The 17908-nt window shown below is 43.2% G+C and overlaps 1 protein-coding gene across 3 annotated transcripts in view; it reads left to right on the top strand.

Annotated features, from left to right (window-relative positions):
- Nucleotides 1–17908, top strand: part of ABCA4 (ATP binding cassette subfamily A member 4) — a 357920-nt gene that overhangs the window by 300310 nt on the left and 39702 nt on the right. For all 3 annotated transcript variants that reach the window (XM_074262732.1, XM_074262731.1, XM_074262733.1), the window contains 13 exons: nt 268–349; nt 2487–2692; nt 4272–4320; nt 5036–5301; nt 6418–6542; nt 7254–7352; nt 9781–9967; nt 11876–11970; nt 13427–13459; nt 14735–14840; nt 14959–15033; nt 15274–15443; nt 17322–17499. In XM_074262732.1, coding sequence (XP_074118833.1) covers nt 268–349; nt 2487–2692; nt 4272–4320; nt 5036–5301; nt 6418–6542; nt 7254–7352; nt 9781–9967; nt 11876–11970; nt 13427–13459; nt 14735–14840; nt 14959–15033; nt 15274–15443; nt 17322–17499 — 1671 coding nt within the window. The remainder of the gene's footprint in view (nt 1–267; nt 350–2486; nt 2693–4271; nt 4321–5035; nt 5302–6417; nt 6543–7253; nt 7353–9780; nt 9968–11875; nt 11971–13426; nt 13460–14734; nt 14841–14958; nt 15034–15273; nt 15444–17321; nt 17500–17908) is intronic.

Raw genomic sequence — 17908 nt, 5'->3', positions numbered from 1 at the left:
GAAGGTTGGGAAGGAAACATAGGCTGGGGCACAGGAAGAGAGAGGATGCTGGGGGCTTCCTTCCCTTCCTCCCTACCCTCAGCCCAGTAACAGCTTCCTCAACGAAATGCCCAGAAATAGCCTTGTGGGTGAGGAGAGATTTTGTTGTTCACACTCCAAGCCATGGCAAATAGGGGTTGGGATGGGAATGGAGGAGAGCAAGGGCCTGCTGGCCAGGACTAATGAAATGATCGCTCTCTTCTGCTCCCTTTCACTCACCTGTCACAGAAGACCTGCAGCTGTACATCTAAAGGCCTGAACATCAGCTGCCCAAAGGTTGAAGAGATAACGGCAGAACAAGTATTGGACGGTAAGCAGTGAAAACATTGGTGTGCTGGGCCCCGGGCTGCTGTCCTTCTGTCCGTAGTATTTGTCACCCCTGCCTCGTGTATCCTGCTCAGTAGAACTTGAACGAGAAAAAAGAAATGTGCCCCATACCTCTCGGATCCAGCCAAAGCCAAGCTTCCTTCCTCCCCTCCCAAACTAAAAAGATCTGGAGATACAGAAATGCCATCTAAGCTCCCGATCATAGGATCAGAGCTCTCGTGACTCTAGGTCCAGTGCTCTCTCCACTGGGCCCCACTGCCAGGTTCTCCCGATGTATTGTTTCTCAAAAGTCAGTTCTGGTTAATATCCTTGGAATATCCACTTTGCCTGCTGCCCTTTCCTAGAGAAGGAGGCATTTGCCTGTTTTTCAGAAAGAAACAAAGAAAGTTCCTAATTTAGCAGAGACTTTCCACACACACCCCCCCCCGAAGTTTAAAAAATATATGTTTTTGAAATCCAGATTATCAAGGGAAAAAAAGGAAAATGTAAATGATGAGTGTTGCTTAATTACTTAGAGAAAATATTTAAAATCTATTTAAGGGTATGTGCTATCAAATCTTCACGCTGCTTTGAAAGAATCTGAGGGGAGTTGGAAATATTTTCTATGGTCATGCCTCTTGGTTCTGTTCATTTCACTCTACATTATTTCCTGCAAATATTGTTGGGTGAAAGAGTATGCAGAGTTTTATATCTCTCCGGGCATAATTCCACATTGCTCTCCAAAATGCCTGGCTCAAATCCCACAGTTCCACCAACAGTGAATTAGGTCTCCTCAGTTTTTCTATTTCCTTCTTTGAGAGAGACACAATTAAAAGGACTTTCAGTGCTGCAGCGATGTATGAGAAGCTGGTAGTCAACATGTTCCTGTCATCCACCTGCCCTTTAGAAAGTTCAGAGAGAACATTTTTTCTTATTGCCTTCAGGGTCTTTCCCTTGTGAAGTTGAAATCTTATTAGACATTTCACTCTTGTATATTTTGTAGTTTATTTTAATCTCTAGAAATTTTCCCGTTTCCATCTCTTGTTCTGCATAAATAATGTTTTTTCATTATGGTTTATTTGTGATGCTGTTTTGTATAATGACCATTTAGTGGGAAAGAATTAGGCTGGTGAGTTTATGTAAAGAAATACCTTCACTCTTAAGGTCTAGGGACCAGAGAAGTGGTTTTTATTCTGAACCAGATTTGTACCTTTAGACAAGCATTATTTAAGGGGGGCAGATAGATATAAATCTAAACCAATACTTTTCTTGGAGACAGGCCGTGACCTCTCTTTTCTTCCCCATTAAAAGCAGAAATTGCAGTCTCTCTTGTAGAAGGGGGAGTCAGATTCCAAGGATTTCTGTGCATATCACCCTTGAGTCATGTCTAGACATTTAGACATCCCATGTAGTATACGTGTTATTTAGTCATTTTTCTGTCACGTCTGACTCTTCCTGACTCCATTTGGGATTTTCTTGGCAAAGATACTGTAGTAGTTTTCCATTTCCTTCTCCAGCTTATTTTACAGATGAGGAAACTGAGCCCAGGGTTAAGTGAACTTGCCCAGGGTCACACAGCTAGGAAGTGTCTGAGGCCAGATTTGAACTCAGGAGGATGAGCTGTCCTGACTCTTGTGTCCCAGGGATCTATCTACTGTACCACCTAGCTATCCCATAAGCATACGTATCTTATGACAAAAATTATTCCATCCCTGCCTTTGAGTAGTTTTCATTCTATCAGAGGAATATAATCCATAAGATTGCCCTTCTCCCTCCATTTTCATTTCTTGTTACCCATTTTAAAGTTTAAATATGACACGAAGGTCAGACACAAAAGGAGAAGAGGAGAAAAAAGGTAGCAAACTAGAAAACCAGTCCCTGTGTACGATGTTCACATAGAGCTTTTCCTGTTATCCCCAGGACCTCTTGTATATCTCCTCCCAACCCCTTACTCCACTCTTACTCCTCCTCCAACTTGTATGTACAACAATCTTGTATGTATTTATACCTCGTATTTACATTTTGTGGACAAGTTCTCTCTCTCCACTAGAGAGTCCTGAAGGTAGGGACAAAACTTGTCTTTGTAAGGGCACATAATTTTACTTTTTTTGATTGATTGGCCATGTTTTGATTCTTTCCAGGAGATGTAAATGAGTTGATTGAAATGATCCGCCATCACGTGCCAGAAGCAAAGCTAGTAGAATGTATTGGCCAAGAGCTTATTTTTCTTCTCCCAAATAAGGATTTCAAGCAGAGGGCCTATGCCAGCCTCTTCAGAGAATTGGAGGAAACACTCCCAGACCTGGGCCTCAGCAGCTTTGGGATTTCTGACACTCCCCTGGAAGAGGTAAAAGAGGCTCTGCTGCTGTCTTTCACAGTATTGTAAGAGGTTCGGTGAGAATTATCTTATCTTGAGGGGTTATAATTTGAGGAGGTTCCCCAATGTACCTGAAGGTCCACACAGTGTGGACCTTCATACCTGCAGGCATCAGAAGGTACTTTCCCCAGAGGCAAGGATGCATCCTGACCCTTTACTGAGTGGACCAGGGAACTCCTGATGGGTCCTCAGGAACTAGGGCCTGCTGCCAGGTGATTAGTGACTGAGAGTCAGAGGGCAAGAGTTATCCCTGTCCAAGGTCTATAAAATGGAGCTGGTTGAGATTCTCTCTCATGTTCTGTCTCTCTATCTCTGTCTGTCTGTCTCTCTCCTCTCCTCTTGTTTTTTCTGTCCCTCTTTCTGTGTCTGTCTCTCTCTCTGTCTCTGTCTCTTTTTCTCTCCCTCTCTATTCTATTTGTCTATTTCTCTGTCTTTTTCTTGCACTCTCTCTCCTTTTCCCCTTTCTTTCCCACAGATTGCAGACCAATCTGAGCTATGGGAAAGCAGGAATAGGGGATGGCTTCTTTCCCTTTCCCAAGAACAGAAGCCATTGGCAAACACATGCTTATATATACCCTAAAAGAGATTCAAAGACTTGGCTCTTGAAACTAACCTTCTATTTAGGAGAACCAGGCAGTGCAATCCCAGAATCTTTCTCAAAAATAAAGAGGGAATTCCTGAGCAACACAAGCTTTGGGAATTTCCTTGTGTATAACCTCAAATTTGAGAGTTTCTAACCTTAAGCAGTCTTGTATTAGTCTCCTTAAAATTTTCATGAACAGTTTGCTTCTTGGAGATGAAAGAAGCTGGCCAGTGAGGACTGCTCTGTGGGTTTGAGGCAGGAGCTTTGGTCCTTGACAACCCCACTGTTGCTATGAGTTATTCTGACAATGCAGGTCTCTGGGAAGGGGCTGCTTCTCTGGCAGCTCCTGGGGAGTCTGTTAATCTATTTGAATGTTTGATGGGCTCCGATATCTATTAATGAATTCAACGAGTACTTTATGTCTTCTGGATATTCTGTAGATGAAGGTGGCAGGCAATAAATAAAGACTATTCCATACCTGTTATGCATTTAGTGACTTAGCTGTAGTGAACCCCAGGGGTTTTATAGCTTGCTTTTATAGAGCATAGGGATGGGCAGATGATTTTCAGTCAGTCACTGGAGGCAGTCCCAGCCCCTGAACCCCAGCCAATATGGCTCCAGTGGATCATGTTCACATTCCATGAAGAAATGTCCATTACTTCCATCCAATCATTGCCCATGCCATCAGGATGATTGAGGAACTTGTCAAATTGATCTGGGATTCATTTGACTAATCCTTCCTTACACAGGTCTGTGTCTTATCAACATATTAGATTATAAGTTGAGGCCAGAGTCTGTCCTCTCCCTAAATTTTTTATCCTTTATACATATTTGTTAACTGATTGAATAAATGAATGAAAAGCTGGAACATATTTTCCCTTACATAAAATGTAAACTTAATGAAACCAAACTGTTGGACATAGAGATATAAGTACCCAACTCACATCCACAATTCTTTTCTTGCAGATTTTCCTGAGGGTCACAGGAGATCCTGAATCAGGAGCACTGTTTGTAGGTAAGGGATGCTGGTTTTGTTTTGTTCATATGATGGGGTTTGAGTTTTTGTTTCTTTTTAAAGACTCTTTCTGTGAAAATCATGTAAGCCGAAGCCTTGGAGAGCCCAGAACACTGGGTTTGACTCTCAAGAGTACATCTGGTATTTGCTATTGTATGGTCACAGCTATTCAGTGTAAATTTGAAGTACTAGGTTCAAATGCTTCCTCTGCTGTGTACTGCTGTGTGACTTTAGGCAATCCCCTGGGCCTCAGTTTCTTTATCTATAAAAAGAAGAAAAATGACGAGCTTGGACTAGATGGCTAGGGACTTCTCTCTATATATCTATGATCATATAGTCATCTGCCATTGTTCACAATGGCAAGGAGAGCTGTAGGGAGAAACTGTTGAAATCTACCAACAGACACTTGTCTGTCTGTCTGTCTGTCTGTCTCTCTCTCTGTCTCTTCCTCTGTTTTTTCTCCATCTCTGTCTCTCTCTCTCTGTTTCTCTGTCTCTGTTTCTCTCTCTCTCTCTCTCTCTCTCTCTCTCTCTCTCTCTCTCTCTCTCTCTCTCTCTCTCTCTCTCTCTGTGTGTGTGTGTGTGTATGTGTGTGTGTGTGTGTGTGTGTGTGTGTGTGTATGTCTCTCTGTCCATCTCTCTTTGGATGAAAAAAATTTTTTTTGTCTTTTCTTATGAGCATTTTTCCAAATGATTCCTTCAATTTCCAAAATCAGGTGACAGTCATCAGACAGGTCCAAGTTTTAGCTTTAGAAACCCCAATTTGAATAGCAGTGAGAAAACCACAAGAGGATCCCAGACCTTGAACGGCTCCCCAACTCCAGAACCAATCCATCCTGCTGAGGGCCAGACCAGCAAGGAGACGGAGGACGCCGGGATGCCGCTGAACAAGGGCCCTCAGCTGCTCTGTCAGCACGTCCAGGCTTTGCTTATCAAGAGGTTCTGCCATGCTGTCCGGAGCCACAAAGACTTCCTCGCTCAGGTATTCAACCCTTTGGTTTGGGTCAAATGTTCCTTAAGACTTGACAATGTTATGAATGGTGAGACGGTCCTAAGGTTTGTGACTCCAGTCTGGCAGTCTTTTTTTGTGACTTACACATGACACACACCCATCTTCTCATTTGTGTGTTCTAGCTCTCTTTCTTCTCTCTTCACCTCTTCTCTTTCTCCTTTCCATCTTTTTCTTTGCCTCTCTTTCCCTTCTCCACAATCTCTTCATCTGTAAAATGGGGATAATAATAGCATCAACCTCACAGGGTTTTTGTGAGGATCAAATTATATAACTTGCACAAAAAGCTTAGGGATTATTATTCTTCAGTAACACAAACTGGTGTCATTAAAGTCAAACTCAACTAAGTAGTAAAATTAGTGTAATTTATGTTATATAGGCAACTCCCTAAAGCTCCATGTTGTAGAATAAGTGCTCATAGATGTTTATAGAAGAATTTTTCTCACCAAGAGTTTCCTGCAGCAATAAAAACAACAGATTCAAAACCCCCTAAAAGTGATAGAGTATACATGTTCTTATTAAATTATTTAAATATTTGCATTAATTATACTATTTTTATATATACTATATTAATTAATTATGCTTAATTAATCCTCACACTATATTGGGCATATCAGTGCTATTATTATCTATCTTTTTACCCAAGGGGAAACTGAGGCACAGATACACAGATATACCAATAAGGTATATAAGATGAAGGAACTAGGTAGCACAATCATTGGAGTGTGGGACCTGGACTCAGGAAGCATCGAGTTCAAATTCAGCTTCAGACATTTACTGTCCAAACCTGGCAAGTCCTTAAATCTTTGTCTGCCTCAGTTTCCTCATCTGTGAAATGGAGATAATAACAGCATCTATCTCCCATAGTTGCTGTGAGATAGTGTTTGTAAATTTCCCGGCACATCCTCGGTGATTAATAAGTGTCAGCTGTCGTTAAGTGACAAAAGTGGAAGGAGTGTTGGGCTTGGATTCCAAAGACCCAAGTCAGAGTGAACCATTTACCAGAGGTTTCGGAAACCCAGCAAGGGGGCTCCAGCCGGGGATTTTGCACCTGCTCCGGAGGTGACAGACATCTCTGTTGTCCCACAGATTGTGCTCCCGGCTGGCTTTGTGTGTGTGGCGCTGCTGCTTGCCATCAGCATCCCCCCCTTTGGAGAGTATCCTGCCTTGAGGCTTCACCCCTGGATTTATGGGCAGCAGTACACTTTCTTCAGGTCAGTCTGAGGGGCCACGCCTTGTCTTGCTTCTCCCGCTCTTTCCCTGGCCTACGGCACGTTAGTGTGCCACAAGCGTGTCCAGGTCTTGCTAAATGAAGTCACAGGCTCCTCTAAGATCCTTGACTTACCCAGCCCATTGGGAACTAATGGACTCATGACCTTAGAAGTCTGAACTTCTGCTTTTCCTTCTTGGACACTTATAACACAGACGGTGTCCAGAACCAGGCAAACCCCTTAGAAAATGACCGGCAGAGGGAGTAGGGGTTGACCTTTGGCCCCTCCTGGGACGCGTGAAGTTTGAGTTTGAGTGTTCCTGCTCTGATGCTCATTGGTCAGACAGTCTTGGTCATTATGGCGCAGTAACAACAAAACGGGAGAGCCAGGTCCGAATCCTGATTCCGATACCAAATGCCTCTGATTTTTTAGCAAATCTTTCACTCCCTCCTTCTCTGCACATTGAGGATAGGTGATTCCTGCTCTCTCCTAGTGTTGTGGGGAGGAACAAATGAAATGCCGTGTGTAGCATGACTTTCAGATCTGATCACTTTAGCTGTTGTCATTGTTAACGACTCTGGTCCAGCCTCAGAGATAGATGGCCAGGCTCCCGTGGGCCAGGGACTGCTTCAGTCAGCTTCCTTCCCACATGACCCCAGTAACAGCTGCCACAGAATTGGTTCTGCAAAGTAAAGCTTTTCCCAATCTGCTTAGCTCTGAACAGCCGGACAACGAGCAGCTGTCCACCCTTACTGAAGTCCTCCTGAATAAACCGGGATTTGGGAACCGCTGCCTGAAAGATGCCTCGCTCCCGTAAGTCTGAGCGCCCTAGTGTTTCTGGTTTTCTGAATGGAAAAGAGGGGGCAGTAAGTCCCTCAGAGATGGGCTTGTGGCAGGAATTTAGTGCTGAAAGGCAGTCTGGGGTAGTGGAGCAAGACCTGACAGAATCGGGACACCCTGGTTCAACTTCTCTGCCGATGTGACACTGAACGAGGCATTCAGTCTCTTTGGGCTTCAGTTTCCTCTTCTTTAAAATCTTTGCACAAAGGCAGAGTTACACGACATGGTCTTCCAGGAGCTGATGTGCCTTTCAGCCCCGAATAGTCTTACGGGGAGGTTGTGTGCAAGCCCAAAGGGATGGAGGCAAAAATCTTCTCTCACCCTGTGGCTCTTTTCAAGGAGCATAAAAGGGCATGAAGGGTGGACTTCAAGGGAACCAGACTGAGGGTGCTTCTATACACACACTGCTGCCTCTCAAGCATCAGTGTCGTAGGAATTGGAGAATCACTAGGTTATGACCCAAATAGTGGGGTAGGTCTCAACACCTCCACTCCCTGAGGGTTCTTTGAGAAGAAACTAGATGACATCATGTCAGGCAAAGCCAAGTCAGAACGCTTTTCTGTGTGGGCTGGATCAGACGGCCACTGGAGTTTCTTCCTGTTCTGTGAAGGGGGCCACGGGAGGCAAATGTGGGAGCAATCCCCAAACCTCCTCATCATATCCCCATTTCTCAGACTCTTCTATGGAAGCCCAGAGAAATGTGCCCAAGACCATGTAAGTAGTGGGAGGAGGGGATATGATAACTATACTAATAATCCTAGTTCCAATATAATAATAAGTGCTATATTAGGACAAAATGCTTTGGATAGTTAGAAGAAAGAAAAAAGATAAGCTATTAATTCCTTTTTTTTTTCAAGACTGCTAAGTAGCCAAATAAACATGTCAGAACTTTATCTTTTATTTTTCATGTCTTTCACCTACTAAAAGGGCAAAGAAGGAAAAAAATGCCAGAAGGAGAAGAAAAGAGGGGAAAAGAATCTGGACAATCCAGAAACTGGATAAGATGTCCCAGAAAAATTAGTGAATCCCTCAACCCTCAAGCAACTCTTAGAAAGCATTGCCTAGACCCCCTGGGGATGAAGGGTGGGGTGTTGCAAAAAATTTAGGACTTCATCTCTCATTGTAATTGATCTTTGAAATGTGAGCTCCCTGAGGCAAGCAGGGACTGTTTCATTTGTGCATTTGATAACAGTGTCTAATACAGGTCTGTATGCATAGTAGGTACTTACTAAAAATTTGCTATATTGATTAATTTGGTTGTACAAACATAAATGATCCTACAGCTTTCAAACTCATATGCATTATTGGGATTTTCTCATTAAAAACTATCCTTTGTCTAAAAAAGGCAGTACATTTGTCTGTTGAAATCTTATTCATCTGTCAAAATCCAAGTCAAATATAGCACTTATATCCTATAGGAGCTATGATTATTAGTATATTTACTCGTGTCCCCTCCTCCCACAATTTTCATAGTCTTGGACACATCTCTGAACCGCAGTGTCAGAGTCCACAAAATGGACATAATAATGAGCCTCAAGTTATATGATTTGAGATCCTTTGCCAATCCTAAAGTGCTCTATAAAGCAGAGTTGTTATTAGTGAGAGACAACATGGAGAAGGGGATAGAGGACAAACTTTGAAAAGTTCATTCCCTGCTTCCAATTTATTCTATGTGACATTCAGGACCCCCAAGCAACTCTAAGGCTTAAAGTTAATTATTATTGCTCTTCCTTCGCAAAGGAAGTTTCTATCCTGGGAATTCCCAGACAGGAATGAAATCACTGGTATCAGGGAAATATCAGTAGTCAATAAATACTTATTAAACTGCCCACTGTGTGCCAAGCACCATGCTAAATGCTGCTGATACAGTTGTGGAAAATGAAGGACAATTCCTGCCCTCGAGAAGCCTAATGAGGGAAGATACCACACTAAAGAAAACTGAAAAAAGGAGGGGAGGAGGCACCTGATGCTGGGATATGATGGAGAAGTTCAGAACAAGGTGGCCAGATGGGAAATGAAGAGCTAGTTGGCTGGGCACCTTCCTTAAATGGAGATGCTAGGAGGAGCTCTTTGCAATCAGAGGGAGAGGGTAATGAGGATACTGATGAAGTGGGAGTACCAAGGCTGATAAAGTGTTGAGATATAATGAGGTTCCTGAGGACATTTTTAAAAATTGCTGCTGTTGTTATAGGTCTCTAAAAAGTAAATGTTTAACTCATCTGAGTATTTCAGCCTCCCCTGCCCAGCATTGTGGCTTGCACATAGTAGGTGTTTAATATATAACTGCGAAATTGACTTGAGTGCTAATGTAATAGGACATGGTCCAGTGTTTTGTGCTGTTTCCGAGTTTTTTATGACTATCACAATTGGAATGTAAAATATTTTCTCTTTCCTGATGCAGGAATTATCCCTGTGGTCATTCAACATCCTGGAAGACCCCCTCTGTTTCTCCTAACATGACTCATCTGTTCCAGAATCAGAAATGGACAGCAGACAACCCCTCTCCTGCCTGCAAGTGCAGCACCCAAGAGAAGCTCACGATGCTCCCAGAATGCCCTGAGGGGGCAGGGGGGCCCCTTCCTCCTCAGGTACCAGTCAGCTCTCCGAGAGAGTCTGATCACCGAGCATAGCATCGAGACAATAAGTACATGGTGCATCCTAGCCAACAGAAGCTGAATAACGACCATGCTGGTCCCTCGTTTCCTTTTACAGAGAGTTACCCGGAGAGAACTATAGAAAATGATACAGAAAAGGACCTTAGCCAAAAGGCAGAACAAGTACCAAATTTACCCTCCCATTCTATCACTCAGCCAGTGTTTCCTGAGGGTTTGCTATGTCATGTATTCAGTATTCATCATTCACACACTCATTCTCTTTCTCTCGCTAATCATTTATTTACTAATTTATGGTGTCATTCCTACGCCCAAATCTAACTATGTCACTCCCCTGCTCAAGAAGCTTCAGTGACTCCCTATTATAAATTAATATATAAGAGAAGCCTAGAAAGCTGTCAAATTAACACTAGTGCCATGATTATAATAACTGCAATTTCCGCTTTACCTTCATCTTCCTAGGGAGAATAACAGGAGCAATTGGAACTTTTATGGGAAAGCACACACAGTAGCAAACACTCCAGATCAAAGAGTGTAAAGGGTGAAAACAGTTGGTGTAGAAGATAGTAGAAGATAGATAGGAAGCCATTCTCTTTTCTGAGAAAATTAACAGTTTTCTCTAGATTTCTTGACTTTGAACAAATAACTTCACTCCTCTAGAACTCAATTTCTTCATTTATAAAGGGAAGCGCAGGTGGTTGGGCAAGGTGGCCACTAATGCTCTTTCTAAGAACTTTATACTGGGAATAATATCCCCTTATAATATCCATTACATATGGATGGGTAGGGAGTATCAGCCCTTCACTTTTGCTTTAGTGGTGGTGAAGAGCTGTCCTGGCTAATTAGATTATCTCCAAAGTTTCCTTTAGCTCTAATTTTGTTTAGACAACCTACTCTTTAATCCTAAATATACAAATCCAGAATCCTGGATTTGACCTTTAGGTAACAAAGAGGGCAAAGAGGGTTGGCTGATTTATCTGAACTACAAAAGGGAGAGTTAAGATTAGTGTGTGTGTGTGTGTGTTGTGTGTGTGTGTTGTGAACCTCTTTAATCATCTGGTGAAAACTGTGGGCCTCTTTTCAAAATATTGTTTTAAAATGCATAAAATAACATACATACAACTTAAAATAATTATATTGAAATACAATTATAAAAACATCAAATTATCAAGAAATAAGTTCACCAACCCTGATGAAGTAGCTCTGGCTTAACTCAATCAATGAGCGAGTATTTATTAAACATTACTATATAGTAGACAGTTCACTAGATCTGAGTACACTAAAAAAAAAAAAAAGGATTAATAGTTGTCTACCTTCAAGGAGCTTATATTCTCCTGACAGAACCAAGATAAATATATATTAAATATATAAAAAATAAAATACACAGTTGTGGGGGTTTTTGATAGGGAAAATAGGGATGGGTCAGAGTCTGAAACTATTTGGAATAGACTGTCCCTCAGGTCAGCAACCTTTGGCAAGCAGGACAGTTAGCAATACCCATGCATGTCATTGTCAAGGGAAAAGGAAATAAAAAGAAGGGGGAAAGGAAAAGAGATGGGGAAAAAAGAAGGGAAAGATTAACAGAAGAGAATTAAGCAATTTAAAGTACATGTTGATGGGGTGTGTGTACCTTGTTTCTAAAAGCTGATTCTGACAGATTAAGGGGAAAAAAAAAAATTATCTGCTACTAAATTTGAACCAATGCTCCCCTCTGGTGGCTAAACATGCACACTTCAACTGTGACTCATGTTTACTATCTCACCAAAAATCCACAAGATAATAGAAAGGTTTTTTCCACTGGGTATGAAACTCTTCTGTTAATTAGAGTTGAAGAGATTCTAAATTCCAAAATAATTACTGGGGCTTCCTTTCTCGTGTCCCCAGAGAGTACAACGAAGCACGGAAATCCTACAGGATCTCACAAACAGGAATATCTCAGACTTCCTGGTAAAAACGTATCCCACGCTTATAAGAAGCAGGTAAGGAGAGATTAATAGGATACTGTCAGGAAAGGTTGTAAGGATCCCCGATTTAGAATTAAAAGAGACCTTGAGGAGGACTTCCTGCCCAAAGTGTGCATGTCTTATATAACCTGATTTTTCTTTCTGCATAAAATTCAGATTTTGCTCTTGTGGCCAATTCTACCACCCAGCCACCCCAGCAACTACATCCTATAGAACCAGGATATGTTGTGAATTTTCCATTAGAATGGAAGATCCTTCAGGGAAGGTGTCTGTGCCAGTTTTGTGACCCCAGTGCCTAGCATAGTGTCTGGCACATATCTGACACGTGATAAAATGTTTGTGGTGAATTATATGTCTGAAACAATCCTGATCTGAGAAGACAGAGTGTACTTCTAATGAGCCTTTTCACAAGAGCCATCCTTTGCCAGACCATAGGTCCCAATTTGGACTCTGGGAGGTCAGTCTATTATGGACCACAAACACAACTTCTGGCCATTGGTCTTCCTTATCTCAGTGCCCTGCCTGGCACCCTGCTCCTCGAACTCTTAGCTCTGTTCCCCATACTGGCAGTTTTCTTTTTTTTAAAATTTTATTTTAATAGTTTTTATTTACCAGATATATACATGGGTAATTTTTCAACATTGACAATTGCCAAACCTTTTGTTTCAACTTTTCCCCTCCTTTCCCCCTCCCCCCCCCTCCATGGCAGGTTGATTAATACATGTTCAATATGTTAAAGTATAAATTAAATACAATATATGTATACATGTCCAAACAGTTGTTTTTCTGTACAAAAAGAATCGGACTTTGCAATAGTGCACAATTAGCCTGTGAAGGAAATCAAAAATGCAGGTGGACAAAAACAGAGGGATTGGGAATTCTGTGTAGTGGTTCATAGTCATCTCCCAGAGTTCTTTCACTGGGTGTAGCTGGTTTAGTTCATTACTGCTCTGTTGGAACTGATTTGGTTCATCTCATTGTTGGAGATGGCCACGACCATCAGAATTGATCATCATGTAGTCTTGCTGTTGCTAATGTATAATGATCTCCTGGTTCTGCTCGTTTCACTCAGCATCAGTTGATGTAAGTCTCTCCAAGCCTCTCTGTAGTCCTCCTGCTGGTCATTTCTTACCGAACAATAATATTCCATAACATTCATATACCGTAATTTACCCAACCATTCTCCAACTGATGGGCATCCATGTAGTTTCTAGTTTCTGGCCACCACAAAGAGGGCTGGCAGTGTTTTCTTAAGAGCCATGAGTTTAGGTGCTCTCACATCTGTCTCATGATTTTATATTTGGAAAATTATTAATTATTTTACAATTAATCTTAAATTTAAATCAGAAAAATGAAGGTCTCTGAGAATTAGGTGAGGAGGCTAGGGGCAAAGAATGGGAAAACATCAAGGAGAAGGATAAAATTAACATTAATACTCTAACCGGTTTCATTACATGATTTTGTTTTGCAGTATGAAAAGCAAATATTGGGTCAATGAACAAAGGTAAGAAACTCTTTTTCTCTTCCTTGTTTAGAGGAATTTAATCTTGGAATGGTTCATCCATAGTAGATGTTTACCAATCTCATCTGAACTGAAATCTGTAGGTTTTTGCCTTGGCCACCCCTGGTTCTTCTCCTAGCACTTCTGGCCTGTACCCTTAGCTTAGCGTAATTATGCCTTTCTTAAGCATGGTTGCTTGCCCTCGAGATATTTCAGAAAGTCCTGTGGCTTTTGGCCTGAGGACAGCAGAGGCTGAGAAGTTGGATAGAGAAGGACCCCTCAGCCTTATTCCTTCTTTTAGCACACTTAGGTCAAGTATACCTCAGAATCACAGAATCTTTTGCCAGCCACCTTCCAGTTAGGAGAAACTCCATCATTCCTTCTGAGGCAGCTCATTCCATTTTTTTGAGTCTAATTATTAAGAAGTTTGTTCCTGACATTCACCCTGTTGAATTTGAAACAAGGTGCTAATGCTTATGTACTGAGTTCACACCTTTAAAGGAGTTCACACCTTTAAAGGAGTTCACACCTTTAGAGAGCATATAAAAGCTAGGAGCCTCAACTAGGATTGACTGTGGGAGATTCACAAGTCAGAAGGCCACAAGCCCACTCTCGGAGGCGGAGTCAGATTCACTCCAACTTCCACCTTGGTGCTGGCTGGGCACTTCAGGAGATTCAGAGCCAGGACTCAGTCGAGGAGATTCACAAGTCGGGCAGAAAGAAGGAAGACAGAGAAGTGGTGGCAGGAGAACACTGAAACCAATTCTGGAAGGCCTCCAGAAAACTAGCCGAGCCCCACGTGAAGGAGATTAAGTTTTGGAAAGAGACAGTAAAGGATTTGGACTTTAACTCCTGGCTGCATTTGAGGAGATTATTGAATCTGAACTGAAAAGAAACCTGCTCCCAGAGAACATTACACTTTAGAGAAGAACATGACACTCTGCATTTTGTTTTTGTAATTTTCAACCAGTGTTTTCAGTTCTGCTCTCTGAAGACAAGTAGGAAAAAGCCTAAGATTTTGTTTTTAAAATGAGGGCGGAGGGGTTGGACTAAATGGCTTATAAAAGCTTTTCCAATTCAAAATCTAGCATCTTACAACATTCCATATGACAGTTCTTCAAATGCTGGCAGTCAGCTATCATGGTCTGTATCCCCACTCCACTCCCACTCTGTCAAAATTTTCTTTTCTTTATGATAAACATTCCCGGTTCTATCAACCAATGCTGTCATGGATTCAAGACCATTGCACCATCTTGAGGATTTCTGTTCCCTGAACAGGTATGGAGGGATTTCCATTGGAGGAAAGCTCCCAGTCTTCCGTATCACTGGGGAAGAGATCGTTGGGTTTTTACAAGACCTTGGTCAACTTATGAATGTGAGCGGGGTAAGTAAATGCCATCTGTGACTAGACACGGGCTTTGTGGACTACTTAAAACCCATGAAAAGAAGTCACCACTGTAACTGAGAGATCCTTCTCTTCCTTGTTTCCTTTGCCACTCTAGGGCCCTGCCACTCAAGAGGCTGCGAAAGAAATGTCCAATTTCCTTAAATATCTGGAAACTGAAGACAACATTAAGGTACCAGAACCGGTCCTAAGGCATTGCGTTTCATGTGGTCCAGTTATTTTTCTTCCTTTCCCAGAAGGACATTCTTTCTCCCATTGAAATCTGGGGAGGAACATGGAGATTTGCCTCCTTTCCAGTTTTCTTTCCCTTTCGCAGATATTTTTTACCTGAATTAATCGTGAGGGCAAGTCCAATGTCTCTGTTTCCCTGTATTGGAGGCTCAATGAATCTGTGCCCCTTCTCCTTGGCTAGGTGTGGTTCAACAACAAAGGTTGGCACGCGATGGTTGCCTTCCTCAACGTGGCCAACAATGCAATCCTGAGAGCCAGCCTGCCCAAAGGCAAGGACCCAGAGGACTTTGGAATCACACTCATAAACCAGCCACTGAACCTCACCAAGGAGCAGCTCTCTGACATCACAGTGTAAGTAAGCTGTCGTTGGTCCATCATCCCCTGGACCTGACGCTGCCAAGCCTTTGCCTCCCTCCCCACTCCCTCTCCTCGTCACATTTTGGTTAGGAGGAGGCAGCCCGGGATGCTGGAACGAGCTCTGGGTCTGGAGCCAGAGGGCCTCCTCTGGTCCTCATCTGGAACCTGTGCACTGAGTACCTCTGCAAGCCTACTTACCTGTCCAATGAGCCAGTTGGACAAAATGACTTCCAAGAAGCTTCCTAGGTCTAGGGCCATAATACCACAAATAGACGGTCAGAATTTCAGAGCCGGAAGAGATCTCAGTGACCCTCTCATCTCCCAAGAGAATCCCACCTGCAGTGCACTCAGCAAGTGGTCATCCAGCCCCTGCTTGATTGATACTCTCTTGTGAGAGGGAGCGCGTCCCTTCCTGAGGCAGCTCATTTTACTTTCTGATAGTTAATTGGCAAGGAAAATCCCCAGCCAACCAGCCAATATCAAACTAAATGAGTCTTTGCCACTTTTTATCTTCTCGGCTCCTAGTTCTTGCCTCTGGGGCCAAACAGACCAAGTCTGATCCCTTTTTCACCTGATAGCCTTATTGATCCTTAAAATTAGATGGCATAATGTTCATGGTTCTAGACTAGGGATCCTTCTCCTTTTTAATGTCATAGATCACCTTTGGGAAGCCAGTGAAGCCTGTGGATGTTTCTTAGAATATTGTTCTTAAGTCCATACAACACAACACATAAGTTTACAAAGAAAAAACCCACAAGGTTGAAATACATTTATCAAAAATAAAACAAGCAAATAAAATTCACGACCCCAATTCTGGAGCTAGAAAGGGACCCCAGAAAACATCATCTTGTGTTAGATTCTTACTAAGTGCTAAGTCGGTACTTAGCAATTCTCTAGTTCACACCTTTGGTTCCGGCCTTTAAGGGGAGTTTACCCCTTTGAACTTCTGAGGAGGAGCTTAATGTTTAAAAGGAGTTTACACAGCCATCGCAGTCTCTGGAGACAACAGCACATTACATATTGGCGCCCAACGTGGGGCAAGGACTTTTGCTTATCCTGACAAGAACTGATTCTGAGCCCTTCAGAGGAGCTAGACTGGACCTTCGCAATCTTGAATATTCTTACTTTACAGATGCAGAATAGAACCCCAGAGGAGTTAGGTTACTTGCTTGGGGTCATCCGGAGAAGAAATGACAGAAGTGGTATTTGACCCCAGGTCCCCTGACTCTCCAGTCCTTTCTACAGTGGCATCCCCCTGACCCCCACCTGAGACCTTTCTTATTTGGGCTAAACCTCCTTAGTTCCTTCATCTGGTCTCAGGGGAAGGGTTTGTCCCAGTTCAGGCTTCATTTTCTGTCAGTCTCCCGCCAGTTCAGCTCCCTGCATCCTCACTGCCAAAAGAAGGTATCGTTCTGACCAGGCAGTCTTCCTGATTGCCATCACCTCCCTGGTGGTCCCCCCTCACTGCGGGCATCGCCAGTGGCTTCTTTGCCCAGTGGCAGTGACTGATGGCTGGTGCCCTGTAGAAACTTCTAGTTGAATGGCAAGAACTCCGTTTATGGCCTCCCTTCACTGCCTTTCTGCATGGAGCCCCTTTCCATGTTCAGTGCCTAGAACACCGCCCGGCACGCAGTGGGCAATAAATACTTTATTGATTGATAATAAATGATGGATTGACTATGATACATGTTTGCTGATCGAGTCAGTGAATGCAGAAATTCTTCACAGAGGGACATGGCCAAACTCACGGCACCCTGGGAGCTCTTGGCCTGAGGCTGCTTGAAAACCATAGCAGAGAATCAGGCTTTCCGTCTTCCTGTGGTCCCTCCTCACGGCTCCCGCTGTGCCCCCTCCCCTTCTGTGCCTTTGTAGGCTCACCACCTCCGTCGATGCCATGGTGGCCATCTGTGTGATCTTTGCCATGTCCTTCGTCCCAGCCAGCTTTGTGCTCTATCTGATCCAGGAGAGGGTGAGCAAAGCCAAGCACCTGCAGTTTGTCAGTGGAGTGAGCCCCACCACCTACTGGGTCACCAACTTCCTCTGGGACATTGTGAGTATCCGCCGGGCGGGCCTCCATCCCCTGTCTCCCGTCCGAAGTGGAAGCTTGGAAACACTCCATGCTGCCCGAGAGCGCCATCAGTCGCCACGATAGGACGGCTGATGTTTCCACAGGCCTTTGGGATTTGGAGAGGGCTCAAACGCGAGGCCGTTCAGCAGAAAAAAACACTTGTGGAGTCAGGGGTTTGAGTCCCCCCGCCTGTCACTCCCTGCCAGTGTGATCGTGGGTGAAACTTAGTGTCTCTATGCCTCGGTTTCCTCCTGTGAGAAGTGATTCAGGCCAGTTTCCCTGGTCTTGTGATGGAGAGAGCCATCTGTACCCAGGGAGAGGACTGAGTGTGGATCACAGCATAGTATTCTCACTCTTTTTGTTGTTAGGTTGCGTTTTGTTTTCTTTCTCA

The sequence above is a fragment of the Sminthopsis crassicaudata genome, chromosome 4 (assembly GCF_048593235.1).
Source record: "Sminthopsis crassicaudata isolate SCR6 chromosome 4, ASM4859323v1, whole genome shotgun sequence".
Taxonomy (NCBI): Eukaryota; Metazoa; Chordata; class Mammalia; order Dasyuromorphia; family Dasyuridae; genus Sminthopsis; species Sminthopsis crassicaudata.
Note: the sequence above shows the minus strand (reverse complement) of the source record. Positions and strands in the feature narration are given on the sequence as shown.